Here is a 19,411-nt window from a genome sequence, read left to right on the forward strand (position 1 = left end):
GCGCCATCAGTGACATGCCTAGTTCTCTTGCTTCGCATATGGCTTCACGTCGATTTTGTGCTCCACCGGCAGCACAGTGAAGTTGAACTTGGCCATTGTCAGTCCAAAGCGGTCGTGGATTCGCGGCTCCCAGCCTTCTGTGAAGCGTTCTTCGGTCAACATTGGGCGGAGATCATCGACAAGGCCGCCATAGATTGTCAACATGGTTGCGGAGCTGCGGAAATCATCAGCAAATTGGCCCATCCCCAGGAGATCTTCAACATACTTGGCACTCCCGAACAGGTTGTGGAACTTGGATTCTGTGTAGTCTTTGTTTGTGCTCCTGGCTTCTGCTCTTCTCTTGGAAAGGGCTCTCGACAGATCGGTTTTCGTCATCTGAGGTGCACCCGTTGTGGTCTTCTGCGTCGCCTCCTTCAACAGCTCGTCCACCAGCTGAAGGTCCGGTTTCGATTGATCTGGCTGCAACGCCGCATCGTGCCTGGTGAGGCTGGCATCGTGTTCGATGGCATTTGGGGCATGAAGGCTCAGCTCGGCAAGATCGAAGGTGTCCTTCGAGTAAGACTTGTTCAAGAAGTCGGCAGCAAATTTTGGGACAAAGAAGCAGAACGAGTCGGCGAAGTTGAAGGTTTGTCGCACGGTCTTGTTGAGCTCTTTGAAGGTGATGTTCTTGCCCTGCGTATTGACCACGTCAGCTTGGAGCTCATCGACGAAACGCTGATATCTTACATCTCTCGGTAGTATGCCATGGTTTGCCATGGCGTTGATCATCGGACAAGCAGACCTCGAGTCGCCGTCTTTCGGTGCGATGTACTCCGGCCATTTTCCATTATGCCCGGGAACACCTTTCGGCACGACATGTCCTTCTTTGAGCTTAGGAGTCACCAGGTTCGCCACAGCGAGAACATTGTCCCACGCCATGACGGAGAGCTTGACCAAGCCATTGCCCACGTTACCGATAATGCCCATCACGACAGAGGTTCTCGAAATGACTGCCTACTGATCGAAATTGTGATGAGAAAATATGCAGACCCAACCAGAGAGGGATCGAGGACCTTTTGAGGAGAGGCGTGCAGGCCAACCTCTTAACCATCTGCGATGCGGAGCACCGGAAGCACAACGCGGTGGTTCGTTGGACGACGGTGGACGTCGTTCGAGACAACTCGAGCAGTAGTCTCACCTTGATGTGCAGTGGTCAACAATTGGCGGTGTTCGATTGGCAGATCAAGCTGCAGTATGCCGATCACACAGCACCAACCCAACGGCGCCGCACCGGACCGCTGGAGCTATGATACTCCGCTAGCGGACTGAATAGGCAAATGCAGGAGCAATCGCACAGTCGTCCTTGATAAAGGTCGTCTTTTCAATGTCTGAAGGATGGCTGGAAAGCTAAAGGATGGGACGCACTGCTGTTGCGAGCCATTTCGTACATACCTTATATGCTAGTCGCGCTGGCCCTAGTCCGAAGTGGCTGTCTCAAGCGCCTACAAGGTTGCACGGTGTACTCGACGACGGCGAGGCAGGACTCCTGTAGTGAACACCATGTTCACCCAATTCTCGGTCGTTGCCACGCGCACACAGCGGAAGTGTAGAGGTTCCAGACGTGGTCTGAACCATGTCTTCGATCGTGGCGCATCGCACAAGCGAAGTCAAGTCTGTCGGATCGACAGAGCATGGCCGTTTCACACTCGGCGCAAAGGACGTCCCCATGGCCAAGGCCCCGAATGTGCGACACGAAAGCACGCTCAGTACAGCAGGAAGTGGTGAATCGCGCGGTCGCGCACGATCGATGTTTCTCCAATTTGTAACCGGGTCGCACGCAGGACGGGATCCTGCTCGACAAGTGACGTCTGTCCCTACCTTGTTTCTTCGTGCGCACACGCATTGTCGGCAGCAGCGAGTGCAGACTGGCAAGGGTGCGACTGCATAAAGGCGATGCGCATTCTCCTTGCTTCGAAATCGGCGACTCTTGGACATCACACCTCTCTCAACCAACGACAACAACAAGCGCCGCAAATCTCACCACCAACCCACAACCGCAGCAATGAAAGCCATTCTGTTGCTCCTCGCGATCGCCTCGATCGTCACCGCGGCGCTCAACACTACTCAGGCGTATCACCTCAAGACAGAGCTGAAGTCGGTCGGATATGGCAAGAGCCAGTATGACAATCTCTGGATGTGAGCGCTCTTCTGGTCCTTTGGACGTGACCCCACTGACACGTGGAAGCTCCTCTTACCACACCGGTGCCGGCCTGAGCGATGTGTGAGTCTTGCCTCTTTGCCACATCGAATCGGTCCCCCACTGACCCTTTCACCAGCGTCTTCTCCGACGTTGAAGGCCCCTCCTCTCGCATCGGATACCTGGGCCCCACCAACCTCACGGCCAATGGACAGCAGTTCTACAATGCCCTCTTCGATTTCGGCAATGACTTTCCGTGGGGTCTTTCGATGGCCGAGAACACCAATTTTTACGCCGCGTGGCAGCCAGTGAGGGTCAATGCGGGCGTGAGCGGAACGCAGCCGAGCGTTTCGGGTTTCTTCATCAACGAGACTGGCCTGCAATGGACGACCGCCCTCAACGCGCCGGGCACGTTCAACGATGAATTTGGAGGCTGGATCGGTGGGTGTCGGTTTCCCTGAGCAAAATGAGCGCCGCTGACCGACAGATAGTCTGCGACTGGTGGCACGGATACCCTCAGCTGTTCTTCCGCATCAAGTACTACACTACGCCAGCCCCAGCCAGCTGCGCGGATGTCTACCTGAAGCCCGTGTATCTTTAGGAGAAGCCGGTCGATGATCACTTTTGCGTTCCGGGCACATATTGCAGAGAGTCGTGAGTCCAGGCATCGGTATGCTGGGAGAACGGGAGGGTGGAAGCGAGAACCTGCATGCTTAGCACCTCGCATCTTCTGATATGCGCGTGTATATCAGATTGTCGTTGCGAGAGACTGCGATGGTCATCAACCGCAACAAGCATTTGACCACTGTTTCGTCGACCCTGTCAGCTCGGACAACAACAAACGTGACAGGTCACAAACGCTTCAGGAGCCCTGATCGTTGTTGATGTTTGTGCCCCGCTCCCCCGTCCTCGCTGCGTCTACCTACCTTACTCTGCTTTACCTTATCCATCGACATGATTTTGGACATCCGGATGTCCTGACCGACGATACCCAGCCCGACTTCCCCTCGTCCCCTCACGATGTCTTCCGCCGGCTTTGCAACTGCAACTCCATCCAATACCAGCTCTTCACCGAAATGCAGCCAGTGCGACAAACCGGCCAGCTCGCTGAAGCGGTGTGCAAAGTGCAAAAGCACTTCGTATTGCGATCGAGCCTGTCAGACCGCGCACTGGAAGGTTCATAAGAAAATCTGCGCAAAGCTCGCCGGCAGTGGAGGAGATGAAGGGCCCTCCACTGGCGCGGAAGTGCCACAGCGGTCCGACTCTAAACCGTTCACCGCCATCTACCACAACAATTTCCTCCACGACCGCTCCGAGGAGGAGACATTCAAGATCCTCATCGACACGCTTCGCATGCGCCAGGAAGACATGTACTCCTTTCATGGCGACACGATGCCGGGAACAATCTACGATGGCTCATCCACGTCAATTCCCGCATTCCGCCAATTCATCCGCAAAGCTCAGGCAGTCGAGGGCTTTCTTCCGCCTTGGTGGACCGACGCGAAGCTGGAGCAATGCATTCGCTTCTCGAAGGATGAGGGTGGCTTCTCCCTCGCGGGCGCGCAGGAAAAGTCGGATATTCAAGAGACCTGGAAAGATACGCAGATGCCTATGAAGGTCCGTATGTTGGGAGAGAGAGTCTATGGCACCGCGCCGGGCGGGAGGAAGGGAGATGAAATGCTCGCGACGATGGTCGGTCTCGAATGTCGCTCGGCGGGACCACAATTCAGCACGATGATGGACATGGCTGGCCTGCGCTGAAAATGGATACGAGAGTTCGCGGAGGGAGGTGTCGAGGGTGGTGAACCATGCATGAAGATCAGCTTTGAACGACTTTTGATTGCGAAGGAGCTCCCCTCCCTCCCGGATGACTTCTCACTATCAGTCGCCGTCAATTGCCATTCCCGGCATCCTCCAGGCTTATCCGACTCCAGAATGAGCCCGACTTTCACGCTCGGAGCGAAAGTGAAAGCCGTCTGGCCGTCGGCCTTTGACTTCCACGTCCCTGACCTTGCGCTCGCGAGGGTGCCTGGGCTGACAGCCTGGCCTTTACGAGCCGGTATGCGCGAAGTTTCTGAGAAGTTGCATGGTCACCATCCTTGTTCCGACTCTTCCGAACACGAACGGGCCTCGTCAACAGACACAGCACTGCCCCAGCAACTCAGCCACATTGCGGTGCTGAAATCGGACGGCTCGAGCCATCATAATACTCGTCGACTCCCGACACTCCCAACACTCCCGACACTCCCGACACTCCAACACTCCCGACCTTACAATCGAAAAAATGAAGGTCCTCACATACACCTTGCTTATTATGGCCTCGGCCGCTCTCGGTGAAAGCGGACATATCGTGTCATTGTGTATCAAGGGAGAAAATTGTACGCATACTACGCCTCTAACGCTCTGACCTGCCAAGTCGAATACTTACCGCCTCGAACAGCACCCTGTTACGGCGGCGGCATCTGCTGTGACCCGAATCAATGCTTTGGCAACAAGTGCCAGAGTACGTTGTCTCCCCAAAGCGGGTTTCGCTACGAGCTGCGCTAACACTGTTTTTAGAGCGTTGCGAATCGGGAGGAAGCGCGTGTCCGAGTGGGTGGAAATGCTGCGACGACGATGAAGGAAGACGGTATTGTACCGAGATTCAAGGTCCATGCGGAGAATGAGCGTTGGATTGTCCTCGATCGCCTGTCTCGCCAGATCCGCAGAAGTTCGGGACGTTTGGAGTCAAGAGACAATTAAGACCTACTTTCAGAATGGTGAACAGGTCGAGAGACCTCGAGCAAAGAACAACGTCGACGCGATGAGATCCACATCATTTCTCTCCATCTTTGCTTCCTCAACTCTCGTCGCTTGCAGAGTAAACCCCATCATCGTCGACACAGACATCTTCTCCGATGTCGACGATGTTGGAGCCCTCGCAGTGGCCAATGTGCTGCACAACTGCGGTCTCTGCGACTTGAAAGGAGTGATGATCAATACAAACTCGAAACATGGTGCTTTAGCCACCAGTGTTCGTCTCGCGTGTGTTCTGGCGTCGCTTATTCCACGCGCTCACGACTTGCATTTAGGTCATCAACACGTATTATGGGAACGGAGATGTGCCGATCGCAGCTATTCGTCCCATCGCGAACGAGACGTTTGCCGACTTTTGAGCGTTCAAAACCTAACACTTCCTCCATCAAAGTCTCTCCGAGTTCGCCAGCAAGATATCTCACCACTGGCCACGCTCCCTCAATGACACGATCGAAACACCCGATCCTTTTGTCTCTCTACTCCACCCTTCTCACGGCCGCCGAGCCCCAAAGTCTGACTATCATCTCTATCGGCTTCCTAACCAACCTCGCCGCTTTGCTCTCCTCCCCTTCCGGCCTGGACCTAGTGACCTCCAAAGTCGCCAAGCTCGTGGTGATGGGAGGCAGATACCAACCCGGCCGCAAGCAAGGAGACCCTTACGAACCCGGATGGGAATTCAACTTCGGCGGTCAAGATTCCAACGCCACAGCCACCATCCTCCGCTCCTGGCCGCGCTCCGTACCCATCACCTTTTCTGGCGGCGAACTCGGCGAGACCATCTTCTCCGGCCAAGATCTCCGCACCACCACTCCCTTTGAGTCCCATGTGCGAGCAGCCTATGAGTGGTACGTAGGTCGCTGCAGCACGACACGGGAGAGTTGGGATCCGCTTACGGTCCTGTACGGCGTGCTCGGATTGGATGGATTTACGAAGCTGGGCGTTCGGTCGCCGTTCAAGTATGGGAACCAGTGGGGCTACAATTCGATCGTAGCGGCGAATGGATCGAATGCGTGGGTAGATGATCCACGTGTGACGAATCAGCATTGGTTGGAGTTGGCGGATGGCGTGGCGAACAGTTCGGTATCGTGGTTGCTGAATCGTTTTTATGAGCATGATCCCATTTCGAAGTCTTGTCCGGGGCAGGTGGCGACTGCAGTATCGCTGGCAAAGCAGGAGTTGTAGACGGTCTCGTCGGTGGGCTGAAGAGGTTGCCGGCGTGAATGATCTGGTACGAGAGAGCGATTTGCATGGTAAGATGAAGAGAGAGAGAACAGCAGAAATCTAGGCAGTCATTTCTAGGTTACATACAGGCGACCATGACCATTATGAATAGGGACGAGAAGAGGAAGAATACTTTTGCCCAATCCGAGCTCGCCCGTGCCCTTTCGGCTCGTATAGGCGCTCAGCGGGATCATAGTGTCGGTCATCGCACACATCGCTCATTGCATGTCCATCGTCGTCCGGCTCGCATCGTCGTAGAGGTCTATTATGCACCCTGCGGACCAAGCCTGAGTTGGGCACTGCGAGAAGATATGTCAGTATGGTTTCAAGGGATTCGTGGTCATTAGGCCAGCTTACCGAGTCACCGCAGTAAGAGCCATTGCGGTTGGTAAGCTCAGTGAGACCTCGCCACGGAGAGTCGTGGATCATCTCACGACAGCCATTAAGGCGCTGAGTGACCTGCTGGAAGGCCTCGACACGCTCCTCCTTGGTCTTGCGACGCTTGAGATCGAACTTGAGCAGAGCACGAAGGAAGAATCCGGTAGGCCACAACCACTCCGGTCCTTGGTGGTAGTTGCGTCCATGAGCAGTCTGGTAGTTGTCGCTGTCGTCGCTGTTGATGTAGTCGGGGTGGTACTCCATGTCGCCAGGATCGAGGGTCGCCATACCCGTAGGTCCACGCAGGTACTTGTCGGCAATCTCCAGGGCGCCAATGGCGTGCGCTGGATCGAAGAGCTCCGGAGCAACGACCATGGCGATGGGGAAATTCGGTCGCAATTGGTAGTCTCGGTACTCCTTCTTGCAACGGTGCACGTCCTTGTAAATGCCCTTGCGGTTGACAATCTTTGGGTCGACATCATACTCGCCAAACTTGGCAGGATCAGCTGGAACGTAGTAGTGGTGTTCGAAGCTGCTGCGAATCTTCGCTGCCCAAGCACCATAGGTGATCAGAGTTCCGTCCGGCTTGGTAACACCATCGTACTTGAACTTGCCGGCGGACTTCAAGCCATCGACCCAGTGCAGACAGCTGAACAGTAGACCGGTTATTTCCACTGGCGCGCCGTCTCGGGAAGTACCTGGGTGGCCTTTGTTGCCAGCCTTGGCAGAATCTCCCATCTTGTCCATCCATGTGCCGCAATTCCACTCGTTGCCACCGTAGATGATGCCGTTGTTCCAGTCGACCTCGATGTCGATGTTGAAACCTTCCGACTTCATCTGGCTGTCGAGGTCGGACCCAGCATTGTACTCGCGGAAGTGCATGCCAGAAGCGTGGCGCTGCAGACATTCCTGGATGACATCTTCGATGCTGCTGGTCTGCGAGTATGCACGAGAGTCATCGTGAGGGAACCAGTCGTCCTTGTATGGCAGGAAGCGGCGACGCACGCGCTCCTGGAGAAAATTCGATCCTTTGGGTGCGAGGGCGACGAAGTCTTGGATGTTCTGCAGGAAGAACCAAACCGAGTCTCTGCTGTTGTAACGGGGGAGCTTGCCAGAGTTGACCAAGTTGGGGATCATGCCGTGCTTGACAATGCTGGCGAAAGCGAGCAGATGCTCCTTGGCCTCATCGTACCGCCCGGTGCAGGTGAGAAGTCCACGCATGGCAATCATGACATCGCGACCCCACACACGAGCCCAGTCTTGCGCGAAATGCGGCAGACCGGCAGCCAAAGAGGGATCGAGCTTGTCTGGCCACAACTTAGCATTATCCATGTATCCTTGAACTTGGCAAGAAACCATGGCGAGCGACTTGAGGAAACGTTGGCCGTGCTGGATGTTGGGGTGCATCTGTTCAATGGCGCGCTCGTGAGCGGCCTTCTTGGCAGTGCGGATGATCAAGGCGAAGCAGCGGGGGAGCAGAAAGCTTGGAACGTTGCGGATGGCATCACATCGCTGTCGAAGCCATTCTGCAGGAGCTGCAAGATTCTTGTAGATGCCGTCTTGACGTTGTACGAGCTTGTCCAAGCGACCGACAATGTAGTCCAGCGCCCACTGACCCTCGCGGAGGTGATTGCAGATCGGGTGGCCGAGATCGTTGTGGTTGACAACCTCGCGAAGAACAGACCACCAACCTTGCAGTCCACAGTACACCAGAGGACCTATGCCTGGAACTGTGTACACGCCATCGGCACCGTGAGACATGGCGTGCTCCTCGGAGTCGGCGCGATACATGATGGCGTTGATGTCGTTGAGATTGCAGTCCTTGAAAGCCTGGCGGGCACTAGTGGTGAGGTATTTGTCCAGACCTTCGCTGTGCTCGGCGCCGGGAATCCAAGTTTCGAAAATGGCGATGGAGCCGGGTGGGAACACGCTCGGCACAGAGATGACGGTATCGTCCCCGCGAGCCTCGACAGTCACACCGCGCAGGTCCTTGGTCTTGCTGGGTACACCCCGCAAGACCTTGTCGTTGGCGGCAGCCTTCTTGGCCTCCTCACTTTGATCGACCTCGAGATTCCACGCGCCGAGGAGCTTCGCTTTGGTCCCAGTAAGCCATTGCGGCCCGAACCCAGCGTTACCATTGCCGTAGCCAGGGTAGGCAGTGTGGGCGATGAGGTAGTATCCTTTTCTCGACTTGGGGTGGAGACGGTGGACAGTGATGTATTCGCCCTCGTGGTGCACAAAGCTCTCGTCGTAGCCGTCCTTGCCCATGATGGTGTGCAGCTGATTCATCAAGCGCTTGATGCCACCAGTGCCTTCAGAAGGACCGACCTTCATGGCGGCTCCGTTGCTGTAGGGAGAGGTGTAATGGCGGGTTTCGTGAACAAGCTCGACTAATTGCGGGTACAGCTCATCCATACCAAAGACGGAGCCTGAAGCGGATGCGCACATGGCCACCAATGCAGAGGTTGGAAGGGTGTCACGACCATCGCGGCGCTGCACCGGAGTCTCGTTGTCATGAGTGCAGTCCATCAACAGGGCGTGGATCTTGGAGGGAATGATCTTGTGGGTGATCTCGCGTCCTTGAGGAGTGCTGCCATTGGTCGCAGCTTCGCTGGCAATCGGCTTGTCGGTGCCGGAGATGTCATCGACCTCAAAGCTCCCGATAGGACGACCAGAGTTGATGTGCACCAACTTGGACATTTCAGCAGTCGACCAGCACTGCATGGCCTCGCGGATGAGGAAGGAGATGCCCAATTTTTGGCAGTAGAGGAAGTCCATCTTTTCGTCACCGCTGAACAGCTCGGCGGCCACGACTAGGTTGGGCTGGACATGGCGAGCAGCGTCGAGCATGTGAGAGGCGACGTGGAGGGGAGTGGAATGGCAGTTGTCAATGCGGAAACCGTGAAAGTGCTTCGCCATGAGTTGGGTGTACTCGGTCATGAACTTCCACAGGAACGGGCTGTCCTCCGGACCGGAGCCATAACGCAGCTTCACACAGTCACCCCAAACGATCAGTTCGCGCCGGAGGTAGACCTTGGATTTGGGACCAGCATTATCACGCATGACATCGGCAGCCCACACCCAGCCATTGTTGGCCAATGCAAGCTCATCAGGGTCGTGCTTCGAAGTCGTCTCGTTGACTGGCAGGCGAGTGAAGTATGTCTCGATGAGTGGGTTCTGGATGGTGATTTCGCCAATCTTGGGACCATTGTCTTCCAGGCGCATGTACTTGGTACGGTTGAAGACCTGCTCCATGATGGCGGCAACATCGTTGTCGTACTCCTTGTACCAGTCGAGGTTGAGCTCATTCAAGAATTTGTGCATGGTGCCGTACGCAGCACGCTCATCAGCCTTGCTGTTGACCTGGGAATTGTACCGGCCGAATAGCTTCTGCAGAAGAGCAGCTCCGCGTTCTGGCACAACACGGCGACGAAATCGCTCCCCCATGCGGTCTGTTCCTGGACAGCAGTTGTTCCGAATCCAATCCGCCTTTCCCTTGAGTTGCCAGGAGGCAATATCGTCTGGAACGTTGCCGTCAAAATCGATGTGTCCGTTGGTCCATGCCGAGACTGTAGCGAGAGCATCCTTCTCGGCGTCACACACGTAGAACTCCCACAGCTTGCAACTTCCAATGACATGAATTTTGGCGCCGTCCATGATTCGGAGCAGATCGTCGGTGTTGTTGAGCTTGGTTGGCAGACCCAGCGACTTGAGCCGAGACGAGAATTGCAAGAAAGCCGAATCAAGTTCGTAGGCTGGCTGCAGATGGGGAGCAGTCTTGATGTTGTAGCCCGATTCGGGATGTTCCTCCAACCATTTGCTGTTGTTGGCCGTGTGGTTCCAGACAACGTCCGTCAAACTAAGAAGGCCGAGCTGATGTTCCATGTTCTTGACCATCTCTTCAATTTGAGCTTCGCCTTTGGGGAAAATGGTCTTGTCAAAGGTGTGCTGATCGTAGATGGAGTACGGCGAATTGCTGTCACCTCGCATCATCAACGGTGTGAAGTGGACCATGTTGTAACCTCTTTCGCTGATGCCGTGCAAATGGCGATTGAAATCCTCGGGATACGATCCCATGAACTTGGAGAGGACTGAGATGACGGAGAGGGAGTCGAGAGGAAGCGGCGAGTCGTCGACGTGCAACTTGGGCGAGACATCGATGTAGTGGGACTTTGTTCGTGTGGGTTTGGGCACCTCGGGAGTGCCTGTGGTGAAGGGCGGGAGAGGCGTGTAGGAGCAATAGAACTCGAAGGCTCCGGCGCAGTAGACGGGCACGTCAATCTCGAGGGACTTGGTGAAGCTGGGAACCAATCTGGGAACGATGGTCAGCAGAGAGTCCGAGGATGGCAGAGAGGAGATGCATACTTGTATTCGTGAAACTTCTTGCGGTCGAAGCTCTCACCCTTGGGCGGGATGTTCACCCAGAGGCTCCCTTCTCTGCATATCGAGCTGGTACCTTCGATCTGAAAGCGGATGCAGTAGTGTGGAACCGTGGGCGGCGCGAGGTAGATGTATGGAGGCTCGCCGGGCAGATCGGGAGAGCCATCGTCTTTGAGTGGGAGGAGGTGGTAGGTTCGATTGGTGATTTGCTGGGGAGACATGATGGCGGTGGAAGCTGGTGGCAGGTAGAAGGATGCTGGGTCAAAGGCCGCAAGGCCGGTCTTGCGGAACGTGCTGGGTGTCTATCTGTGCAACTCTGGCGTCTGTATGGGTGTATGTGCGGTGCGGGCGGTAAAAGAAACGAGGGCGGTGAAGTGCTTCGTAAGAGGTGTTTGGTGGAGGCAGAGGCAGAGGCAGAGGGTGTGGGCGGTGTGGTGAGGCGATAAGGTATGAGAGGAGAGAGGAGGAGAGCGGACCACAGCAACCACGACGCGGTCTCTCGGACGACGACAACAGCAGGCACTGGCGGAGGGAGGAGGAGGAGCGGGAAGAGGAGGAAGCGACAGTGAGGTGGCAGTGAAGGTGGCAGTGAATGCACTGATGGATGGTACCTGACCGATCGACGCCAATCCAATGCCATGCAATGCTTCCCGTCCTCAGCCCCGTCTCGTCTCCACCTCTGCGCAGAGGATCTGGTTGGGAAAAAAGAAAAGTCCCCCAAGATCAAGATCCCGTCTCAGCATGCGGCTCAGCTCAGCTCTACCTTAGAACTACTCTTCTTCCCCACAATCGGACCTTGCAGACTTCAGACTTCAGGTTGCCCGCGGACGGAGACGGGTCCGCTGAACATCGACGATCAATCATCAAATCATCCGAAGAGATTCCCGTCTCTGCTTCACCGCTCAAGTAGAACTACGGTAAGGTAGGGTTCTACTTCCTGCGTGCTTCCTCTTGGTCTACCCAAGGCGGTGAATGTGCTAGCCCGGTAGACTTCCGCGTCGGACCATTCTTGGTCCCTCTCCCGTCACTCTCATCAATTTTCAGTCTCGTCTTCCGCGCCGGGAGCTTATCGATAGTTCTAGCGCAGCTGTCCGTGAAGATTTGCGGCAGCCGAGTCCGCATGCATGTGAATGCTCGAGCGAGAGACCACCGGATCAGCATTGTCATGTCGTAGCACATTCTTTCTCTCCATAACTTACCTATATATTTCCACCCGTCAACATGACCGACTCGTCACGACCCTCGGCATTCTTCCAACCTCCCCCCACCGCCACCGCACATTCTTTGGCCATTCTACACCTCCGTCGCGACAGCCTACTGCCCGTCAAGCTCCAGACGACCGCCGACGATGGCTACGCAGAAGGTGCCGTCACCAATACTCGATTCGGCAGCTTCCCTCACACCACCTTGATCGGCCTGCAATGGGGCAGTCAGGTCCGGGCCAGCAAGGTGGATACCGGCACTCGAGGTCGCAAGAGCAAGAAGGTCAAGCCCGACGACAAGATACAGCCCAACGGTGCCGAGGAGAATACCGCCGGTGATGCAGGGCGGAAACGAAAGTCTCTCGAGCAGTCAGACGACGTACCCACGAAGAGGCAAAAGTCGGAAGAAGACAAGGCGCAACAAGAAATCACTCCTCGACCCATCGAGGCAGGCTCCGGATTCGTGCACATCCTCCAACCCACTCCCGAATCCTGGACGTCATCCCTGGATCACCGAACGCAAGTCGTCTACACGCCGGATTACAGCTACATCCTCCAGCGACTGCGCGTGCGTCCGGGCAGCACCATCATCGAGGCCGGCGCCGGAAGTGGCAGTTTCACCCACGCTGCTGCGCGTGCCATCTTCAATGGCTACTCGCATGAGACCAGCGCTATACCAGTCAAAGGAGGACAAAAGCCAGGCAGAGTGTGCAGCTATGAATACCACGAACCGCGAGTCGAAGTCCTGCGGCAAGAAATCACAGACCACGCTCTGGACGGAGTGGTGCAACTCACCCATCGAGACGTATGCAACGATGGCTTCCACCTCGCAGACGGCTCATCACCGAACACAGACGCGGTTTTTCTCGACCTCCCAGCACCCTGGCAAGCCCTCCGACATCTCACTCGCTCTGGACCCAACTCTCCTCTCAACCCCGATTCTCCAATCCACATCTGTTCCTTCTCCCCCTGCATCGAACAAGTCATGGCCACCGTCTCTGCCCTCCGCAAAGCCGGCTGGACCGACATCAGCATGGTTGAAGTCCAGCAGAAACGCGTCGACGTCCGCCGAGAACGAGTGGGCTTGAAGGAGGAAGGTCTCCGCGGGGTGAACGCCACGGCGGCGAATGTGGACGAAGCCGTGCAACGGCTGAATGAGGACGTGGCGCAGGAGCGGAAGTTGATGTCAAAACAGCAACGCATCGATCGGCTGAAGCAGGAGGCCGAGACGAGGAAGTTGTATCAGGAAGGGCAGCTGGTGCATCGCTCGGAGCCGGATGTCAAGACGCATACGAGCTACCTGGTGTTTGCCGTGTTGACGAGGCAGTGGTCGGACGAGGACGAAAAAGCTTGCGAGGAGGAGTACAAGGTGGAGGACACGGTGAAGAAGTAGTTCGCCGAGTGTCACCATCTACTCATCGTGCTGTGCAACTCCAAATCCTTGATCGTCTTTGGTCGCTGCTCGCTGCTCGCTAGCGGAAGCCTGCAGATGGCGCACTCGGACTCCACATCTCGTCGCTGTTTCGTGCTCCCTCGAACCCGCATCGATGTGATGTGGCCGTGATCTACGTCTTCCACTTAGCACTACAAAGAGCCTCTGCTCAAAACCTCACCCGCACACTGGCGTTCTCAATTTGACCTATAATCCCACCTCCCGCCAGCGTCCACTTTTCACTGACCAAACCATCCGTCACTGTACTCCTCAGCATACCACTGTGCGCATAGTACTCCATAATGCCTCTCGCCTCGGCTTTGCTCAGCCCCTCCATCTTCTGCACTCCCACCGTCTCCATCGCTTCTTGCACCCACTTGTCATGTGCGATGTACGGATCCCAAGCCGGAGGTTCCTGCTCGTTCTGAATCGCCGTGTTGCGCTGCAGGGCAAAGTCGAGAGTATGTGCAGCGGCACGGTTGCTTCCGGAAGTGGCGGCGAGAATCATGCCGCCGTTGGGGAGGGTAGTGCGACCGGATAGGAGGTCGACGAAGTGGCGGACGAGAGCCAGCTCGTGAGCGTGAATGGGCTCGACTTCGGCGTTGAGGTATGCGGAGAGACGCATGATGTGGTCGACGGCGTCCAAGGAGTACAGAATCGGAGGCACTTTCTGCCCATTGCCTTCTTTGGACGACGAGGCGAGCAGCTCGCTCCACAGGGCCTGCCAGACGGGCCAGGCGATCTCCGGGTCTTTGGATCCAATTTCGACCAGGCGCGCGAGAGTCGTCTTGGGTGGAAGTGGAATGGGGAGCTTGTGGTCTTGAGTCACCTGAAGCTTCGAAAAGACTGCCTCATTGGCCTTGCCGATATTCTCGAGAAGCTTCGCGGTGTAGGAGGTCTGGATGTAGACGGTACCCTCCGGCGTGGAGATCGGCTCGTAAGAAGTATGCGCGTTGGTGAGGTCTTTCGCTTCCGGGACGTGCACGACCACCCATCCTTTCAATGAAGCCATAGCCAGCGCTTGCAGTTGCAATACGCTTTTCCCGCTCCCTCGCGCTCCATACAGCACTTTCCTCACCGTCCGCCCCTCATTCGACTCCAGCACCCAGTGAAGATCCCCTGCCAGCTCCGCCGTCTCTTTCCTCACCAATGTCGCAGGCCGCCGAAAGAGACTCCATCCCTGCGTCGGCTTGAAGACCTCTAACGCGCGCAGAATATCGACGGTGTCATCCTCCAGGCCTAGCACCTTGCCTTGCAGTGCCTGTAGACGCTCGCTGCTGATGTTGCTCTTGCTGAGATCCTGCAGTCCGGTCACCTCCAGTGCGTTCGTATTGCTCAGCACAATCTTCTTCCGCAGTGCCTTCCGTTCGCCTGGAGCTGGAGGGCGTGCGCTCGCGGCACGTGTGTTTTTGGAGAGTCGCAATGTTCGTCCGGCCTTCGTGCCGGGTTTCGCGGCCACGGCTTTCTTCTTGACGGGTTGGGCGGATAGGGAGGACGAGGTCGAGAAGGCAGCGCGATGGATCGTATTGGCGGCGGTGGACGATGATGGACCTGTCTGGCTCAATGACTGTCTGAGACAGCGCATGCACATGGAAGACGCCATGTCGAGTTGTGTTGTCCTCATCGATGCCGTTCCTCGATTGTACTTTCCGGCTTGAGAGGTGCGGACTTGGACGCTTCACCCCCGAGCCGATGTTTAGCCGGCTGTATATCAATTCTGATGGCGTCTTGGGTCTCCCATAGGCGAATCGACGAGTGTGATATGGTCCTTTGGCAGACACATCCAGCTGTGTTCAGTTTTCAGCATTGTTTCGGGAGAGTGCAAGCGACAGCGATGGGGTCCCTAGAACTACCACCCCAGAGACGACTCAAAGCCGACTCGGTCTGCATTCTCGGAGCCGGACCGAGTGGATTGGCGGCGGCGAAGTAAGGTCAGCCTGCCAGAACACCCAACGCGAGCTCAATTGACCAGTTCAGGTATCTCCTGGCCGAGAGAGCTTTTTCGCGCATCGCCATCTTCGAACAGCGCTCTAATGTCGGCGGATTGTGGAACTACTTTCCAATCGAGCAAGGAGCTCCTCAGAACTTGTCAATCCCTCAGACGAACCCTCATGCCGGATTGGACAAGCCGGTTTGGAGCGACCACGCTGATGCCGCTCAATTTGTCTCTCCGGTGTATGAACGACTGGAGACGAATATTCCTCGTGGGCTGATGGGCTTTTCGGATCTGCCCTGGCCGGATGACACTCAACTATTCCCGAAGCATACTCAGGTGCTGGAGTACATCAAGAAGTACAGCGAGGACGTCCAGCACCTCATCCAATTCAACACGCAAGTCGTCAGCGTTCAGTCGATCGATTCCGAAAAGTGGTCAATCAGAACGCAGGCAATCACAAGGACCGGCATAGCACCCATCCGCGAGGAAACGTTCGACGCCGTCATCGTTGCCAATGGGCATTACGATGTGCCGCACATCCCACAGGTCCCTGGTATCGAGGCCTGGAACGAGATTTATCCAGATCACATCTCACATTCCATTTTCTACCGCAAGCCGGAACACTATACCGACAAGAAAGTCATTGTTGTCGGTAACTCAGCCTCGGGTATCGACATTGGCGCGCAGATTTCCGCCGTATGCCGACTGCCTCTTGTGATGTCCCAGAAGTCTGAGTCCTACCTGAAAGCTGGCGGACCTTCGCCAAGAATTGCAGAGAGGCCGGAGATAGTGGAATACATCATCAAAGATCGCAGCGTGCTTTTCGCTGATGGCACAGTCGAGACTGACATCGACTCAATCCTCTACTGCACCGGATATTTCTACTCATACCCGCTCCTCGAGAGACTGGATCCTCCGATCATTTCGACGGGAGAGCGTGTCGAGAATACATACCAGCACATCTTCTATCAGCCGAAGCCGACACTAGCCTTCCTCGCCCTAAATCAGAAGGTCATCCCTTTCCCCTGGTCCGAAGCACAATCCGCCATCGTCGCAAGGGTCTTCGCAGGCCGACTCGCGCTACCGACTGAAGATGATATGAAAGCTTGGGAGAAGGGCGTTCTTGCGGAGACTGGACCAGGAACGGCTTTCCACGTTTTAAAGTTCCCCAAAGATGCTGCCTTCCTCAACATGCTTTACGACTGGGCACTGAGCGCTGACGGTGAGGGTGACTTAGATCGGAATGGCGAGCGTATTGGCAAGGTTCCTCCGCGTTGGGGCAAGATGCAGTACTGGACTCGCGAACAATTTCCCAAGATCAAGAAGGCTTTTGCAGATCTCGGTGAGAAGAGGCATTATGCTCGAACATTGGAAGATGTTGGCTTCGAATTTGAGGACCTTGAGAGGGCTACATAGATTGTGATGCTATCGATGACATCCAACCTCCATGTCTCGGCGTTTGGCTGCTGTCGCGCGATCAAGCACACTGCCTTGCTCCAGCCCGGCCAATTTCGGGCAACGTCGGCCAAGCCGAGCGACTTCGGCTTATCTCTCCACTAAGTTGCATTTTCCAGGACCTCAACAATCATCCTCAAGAGTGTTTACAGCTCCGAATGAGTTCAAATGGCAACGACAATTCCAGCCCGCAGTGGTGCGCACATCACTGTCAGACGGTCAGAGAAACTCAAAATCATCAACCCATCCGGAAACCAGGTCATTGACTTCTGGGCGTTTCCTGTCGACAAAACACCAGCATGGATGTCGATGGCCCAAACGAGATCGAAGTTGATGAGGCTACGACCCGCAATCCATGACGTTCTGTTCGACACTCGCCGCCAACCGGTCCTGAAGATCGTAGCGGACAGTACTGCTGGGGTTCACGACATGATCTTCCCGCCATGCGATGAATGGAGGTACAGGGAAGCGGGCATCTCAGAGCATGCCAGCTGTGGTGGGAACCTACGAGTAGAGCTGTCCAAAGTCATATCGGAAGCCAATCCGGAGACAGAGGACACAAAGGCACTGATGGAGCTGGAATCGTCGATTCGACGCTGGGAATGGACGCCGGAGCCTTTTAACATCTTCATGAATGTGCAATGGTCTAGAGACGATGGCCGGTTGCATGTCAGCAGCCCGCTTTGCGAAGCAAACGACTTTGTCGTGTTTGAAGCCCTTGTTGATTGCCTGGTGGTCATGAGTGCTTGTCCGAATGACCTGCTGGACACGAACGGTGGAAACCCTGGGATCGCTGCATACGAGATCATATCATGATATATACGCACAACACGAGACTTCCATTGCTGCAACATTCCAAGTGCCAGGTCACTTCTCCCCTCAGCCTTGATCTCGAAACGAGGACTTCCACATCAAAAGCCTGCCTTCAACCCCCTGCAATCTCTCTCGCACTGCCTCTTTCCATTGTTTTCGAGAGAGGAGAACCATCAACTACCTAGCTTTGCCTCGATCCAATCGATGGCGCCAGGAGTCTGTTTCCAGGCTGGATACGCATTCTGTAGTTCGACCTGCATCTCCATGACCGAGCCCTGGCCTGTGTACTCAGGCCTCGCAGTCAGGTGGCTTCCGGGGTTGACCATCGCGGGCCAAAAGTGCTTGTTTGCCTTGTGTATAACATCAAACATAGCATTCATTTGCGACTCAATGTTCTCGATGTACGCTTTGATGAAAACGCCGTCCCGAACGTCCTGCATGAGTCCTGCATGACCGGCCACAATGTCGGAAATGAGGTGCTTCCGGATGTTGTCGACAAGTTCCTGCGGGAGCTGCTCCGTGACTTCACGCATGGAAGACTGAAGGGAGTACAAGTCCAACAGCAGGCGGAACTTGATCAGTGTGAGCGCAGCTTGGTGGGCAAGATCGGCGTACTCGTCCGTCCAGTCTCCTTCCGCGAGCGCTTCAAAGGCACCCTCGCCATGGAGATCGAGGAAAGGCAGACTCATGTCACCCCAGTCATAATGCGAGTCCTGACCGGCCGTGCCGTGCCACTTCATGAAGTCATAGGCGTCCTGATCTTTGCCGAGAATTATCATGAGCGATGGAGCGATGTTTCGGACGCCCATATTGTCAGACTGGTTCAGTCGAAGGATGTAACGGCTTCGATGTGTCCACACTGCACCGGCGACCGCCTCCACGACGTGATCACGATTAATCTGCGGATGCAAGCTCAATATCATGCTGCTAGTGGAAACATCACAAAGGTCAAATTCTCAATGGACGAAACACTGAACAAGGCATTGAATTGGACACGGAACTTCGCCAGCGATGACACTTCATGACAGATCCCACAGCAAGCAGCCTCTAGGCATCACATTCAATGCGTATTAGTTTCTATATCTCCCAGGGTCCAAACCTCCAGACAGTCGACTGCGTCTACAGCATTTTGAACATTTGGACGGCTGGCTGCTAGTGAACGAAACTTCAGATGATACGCTGTCCTCCTGGCACGTTCGGCGAACAAGCGGAGAATTTCCGGCGAGCTGTATGCTTTGAGAACAGCGGCCAGCCCCTGACGGCTCTTCTCCATACAGAAACTGGGTCCGATTCTCTCAGGAACCATGGTGCCTCCAGTACATGACAACATGTTTGCGTTGTCATTCACTTCAAGCTGCAGCTGCCTCGTCGATCGCCGCTAGTGCGGGGCAATTAAACTTCACGACAAAGTCGGTCGCCAGATCGCCGGGTTCCTCCCCTGTTCGAGACCCCGCTGGCATTCACCAGCTGTCAGACTTTATTCCTGCCTTTTCTCCATCTTCAGAACCCGCCTCTTTCAATTCCGTCTTCTCCTACAACACTCTCTTCGAGCAGACATCAAGCGCCGACTCAACACGAACTTGCAAACATGCCCAATTCAGGTTCTTCCAAGTCCGGCAGCT

General features: G+C 55.6%; 7 protein-coding genes across 7 annotated transcripts; 3 read left to right on the top strand and 4 right to left on the bottom strand.

The window, feature by feature from the left end:
- Positions 1-18: 18 nt before the first annotated feature.
- On the bottom strand, positions 19-1,023 carry MYCGRDRAFT_74217 (uncharacterized protein; the record flags this gene model as incomplete). The annotated part of the gene is made up of 3 exons (XM_003851019.1): positions 19-214; positions 266-672; positions 727-1,023. The coding sequence occupies 3 exons, from the start codon at positions 964-966 to the stop codon at positions 19-21; spliced, it is 843 nt and encodes a 280-aa protein (XP_003851067.1).
- Positions 1,024-2,041: 1,018 nt separating this feature from the next.
- On the top strand, positions 2,042-3,937 carry MYCGRDRAFT_110262 (uncharacterized protein; the record flags this gene model as incomplete). Its single annotated transcript, XM_003850732.1, has 5 exons — positions 2,042-2,175; positions 2,225-2,260; positions 2,316-2,617; positions 2,668-2,767; positions 3,241-3,937. The coding sequence occupies 5 exons, from the start codon at positions 2,042-2,044 to the stop codon at positions 3,935-3,937; spliced, it is 1,269 nt and encodes a 422-aa protein (XP_003850780.1).
- Positions 3,938-6,243: 2,306 nt separating this feature from the next.
- Positions 6,244-11,172, bottom strand: MYCGRDRAFT_74222 (glycogen debranching enzyme; the record flags this gene model as incomplete). Its single annotated transcript, XM_003851018.1, has 3 exons — positions 6,244-6,492; positions 6,551-10,883; positions 10,937-11,172. The coding sequence occupies 3 exons, from the start codon at positions 11,170-11,172 to the stop codon at positions 6,412-6,414; spliced, it is 4,650 nt and encodes a 1,549-aa protein (XP_003851066.1).
- Positions 11,173-12,172: 1,000 nt separating this feature from the next.
- MYCGRDRAFT_86952 (uncharacterized protein) lies at positions 12,173-13,546 on the top strand (the record flags this gene model as incomplete). The annotated part of the gene is made up of 2 exons (XM_003850733.1): positions 12,173-12,532; positions 12,602-13,546. 2 exons carry the CDS (start codon positions 12,173-12,175, stop codon positions 13,544-13,546), a joined length of 1,305 nt encoding a protein of 434 aa, XP_003850781.1.
- A 208-nt stretch (positions 13,547-13,754) lies between these two features.
- On the bottom strand, positions 13,755-15,170 carry MYCGRDRAFT_44692 (uncharacterized protein; the record flags this gene model as incomplete). The annotated part of the gene is made up of 1 exon (XM_003851017.1): positions 13,755-15,170. The coding sequence occupies one exon, from the start codon at positions 15,168-15,170 to the stop codon at positions 13,755-13,757; it is 1,416 nt and encodes a 471-aa protein (XP_003851065.1).
- Positions 15,171-15,419: 249 nt separating this feature from the next.
- Positions 15,420-17,411, top strand: MYCGRDRAFT_74228 (uncharacterized protein; the record flags this gene model as incomplete). The annotated part of the gene is made up of 2 exons (XM_003850734.1): positions 15,420-15,511; positions 15,563-17,411. 2 exons carry the CDS (start codon positions 15,420-15,422, stop codon positions 16,935-16,937), a joined length of 1,467 nt encoding a protein of 488 aa, XP_003850782.1.
- A 551-nt stretch (positions 17,412-17,962) lies between these two features.
- Positions 17,963-18,712, bottom strand: MYCGRDRAFT_74230 (uncharacterized protein; the record flags this gene model as incomplete). The annotated part of the gene is made up of 1 exon (XM_003851016.1): positions 17,963-18,712. One exon carries the CDS (start codon positions 18,710-18,712, stop codon positions 17,963-17,965), a length of 750 nt encoding a protein of 249 aa, XP_003851064.1.
- Positions 18,713-19,411: the final 699 nt, after the last annotated feature.

The sequence above is a fragment of the Zymoseptoria tritici genome, chromosome 7 (assembly GCF_000219625.1).
Source record: "Zymoseptoria tritici IPO323 chromosome 7, whole genome shotgun sequence".
Taxonomy (NCBI): Eukaryota; Fungi; Ascomycota; class Dothideomycetes; order Mycosphaerellales; family Mycosphaerellaceae; genus Zymoseptoria; species Zymoseptoria tritici.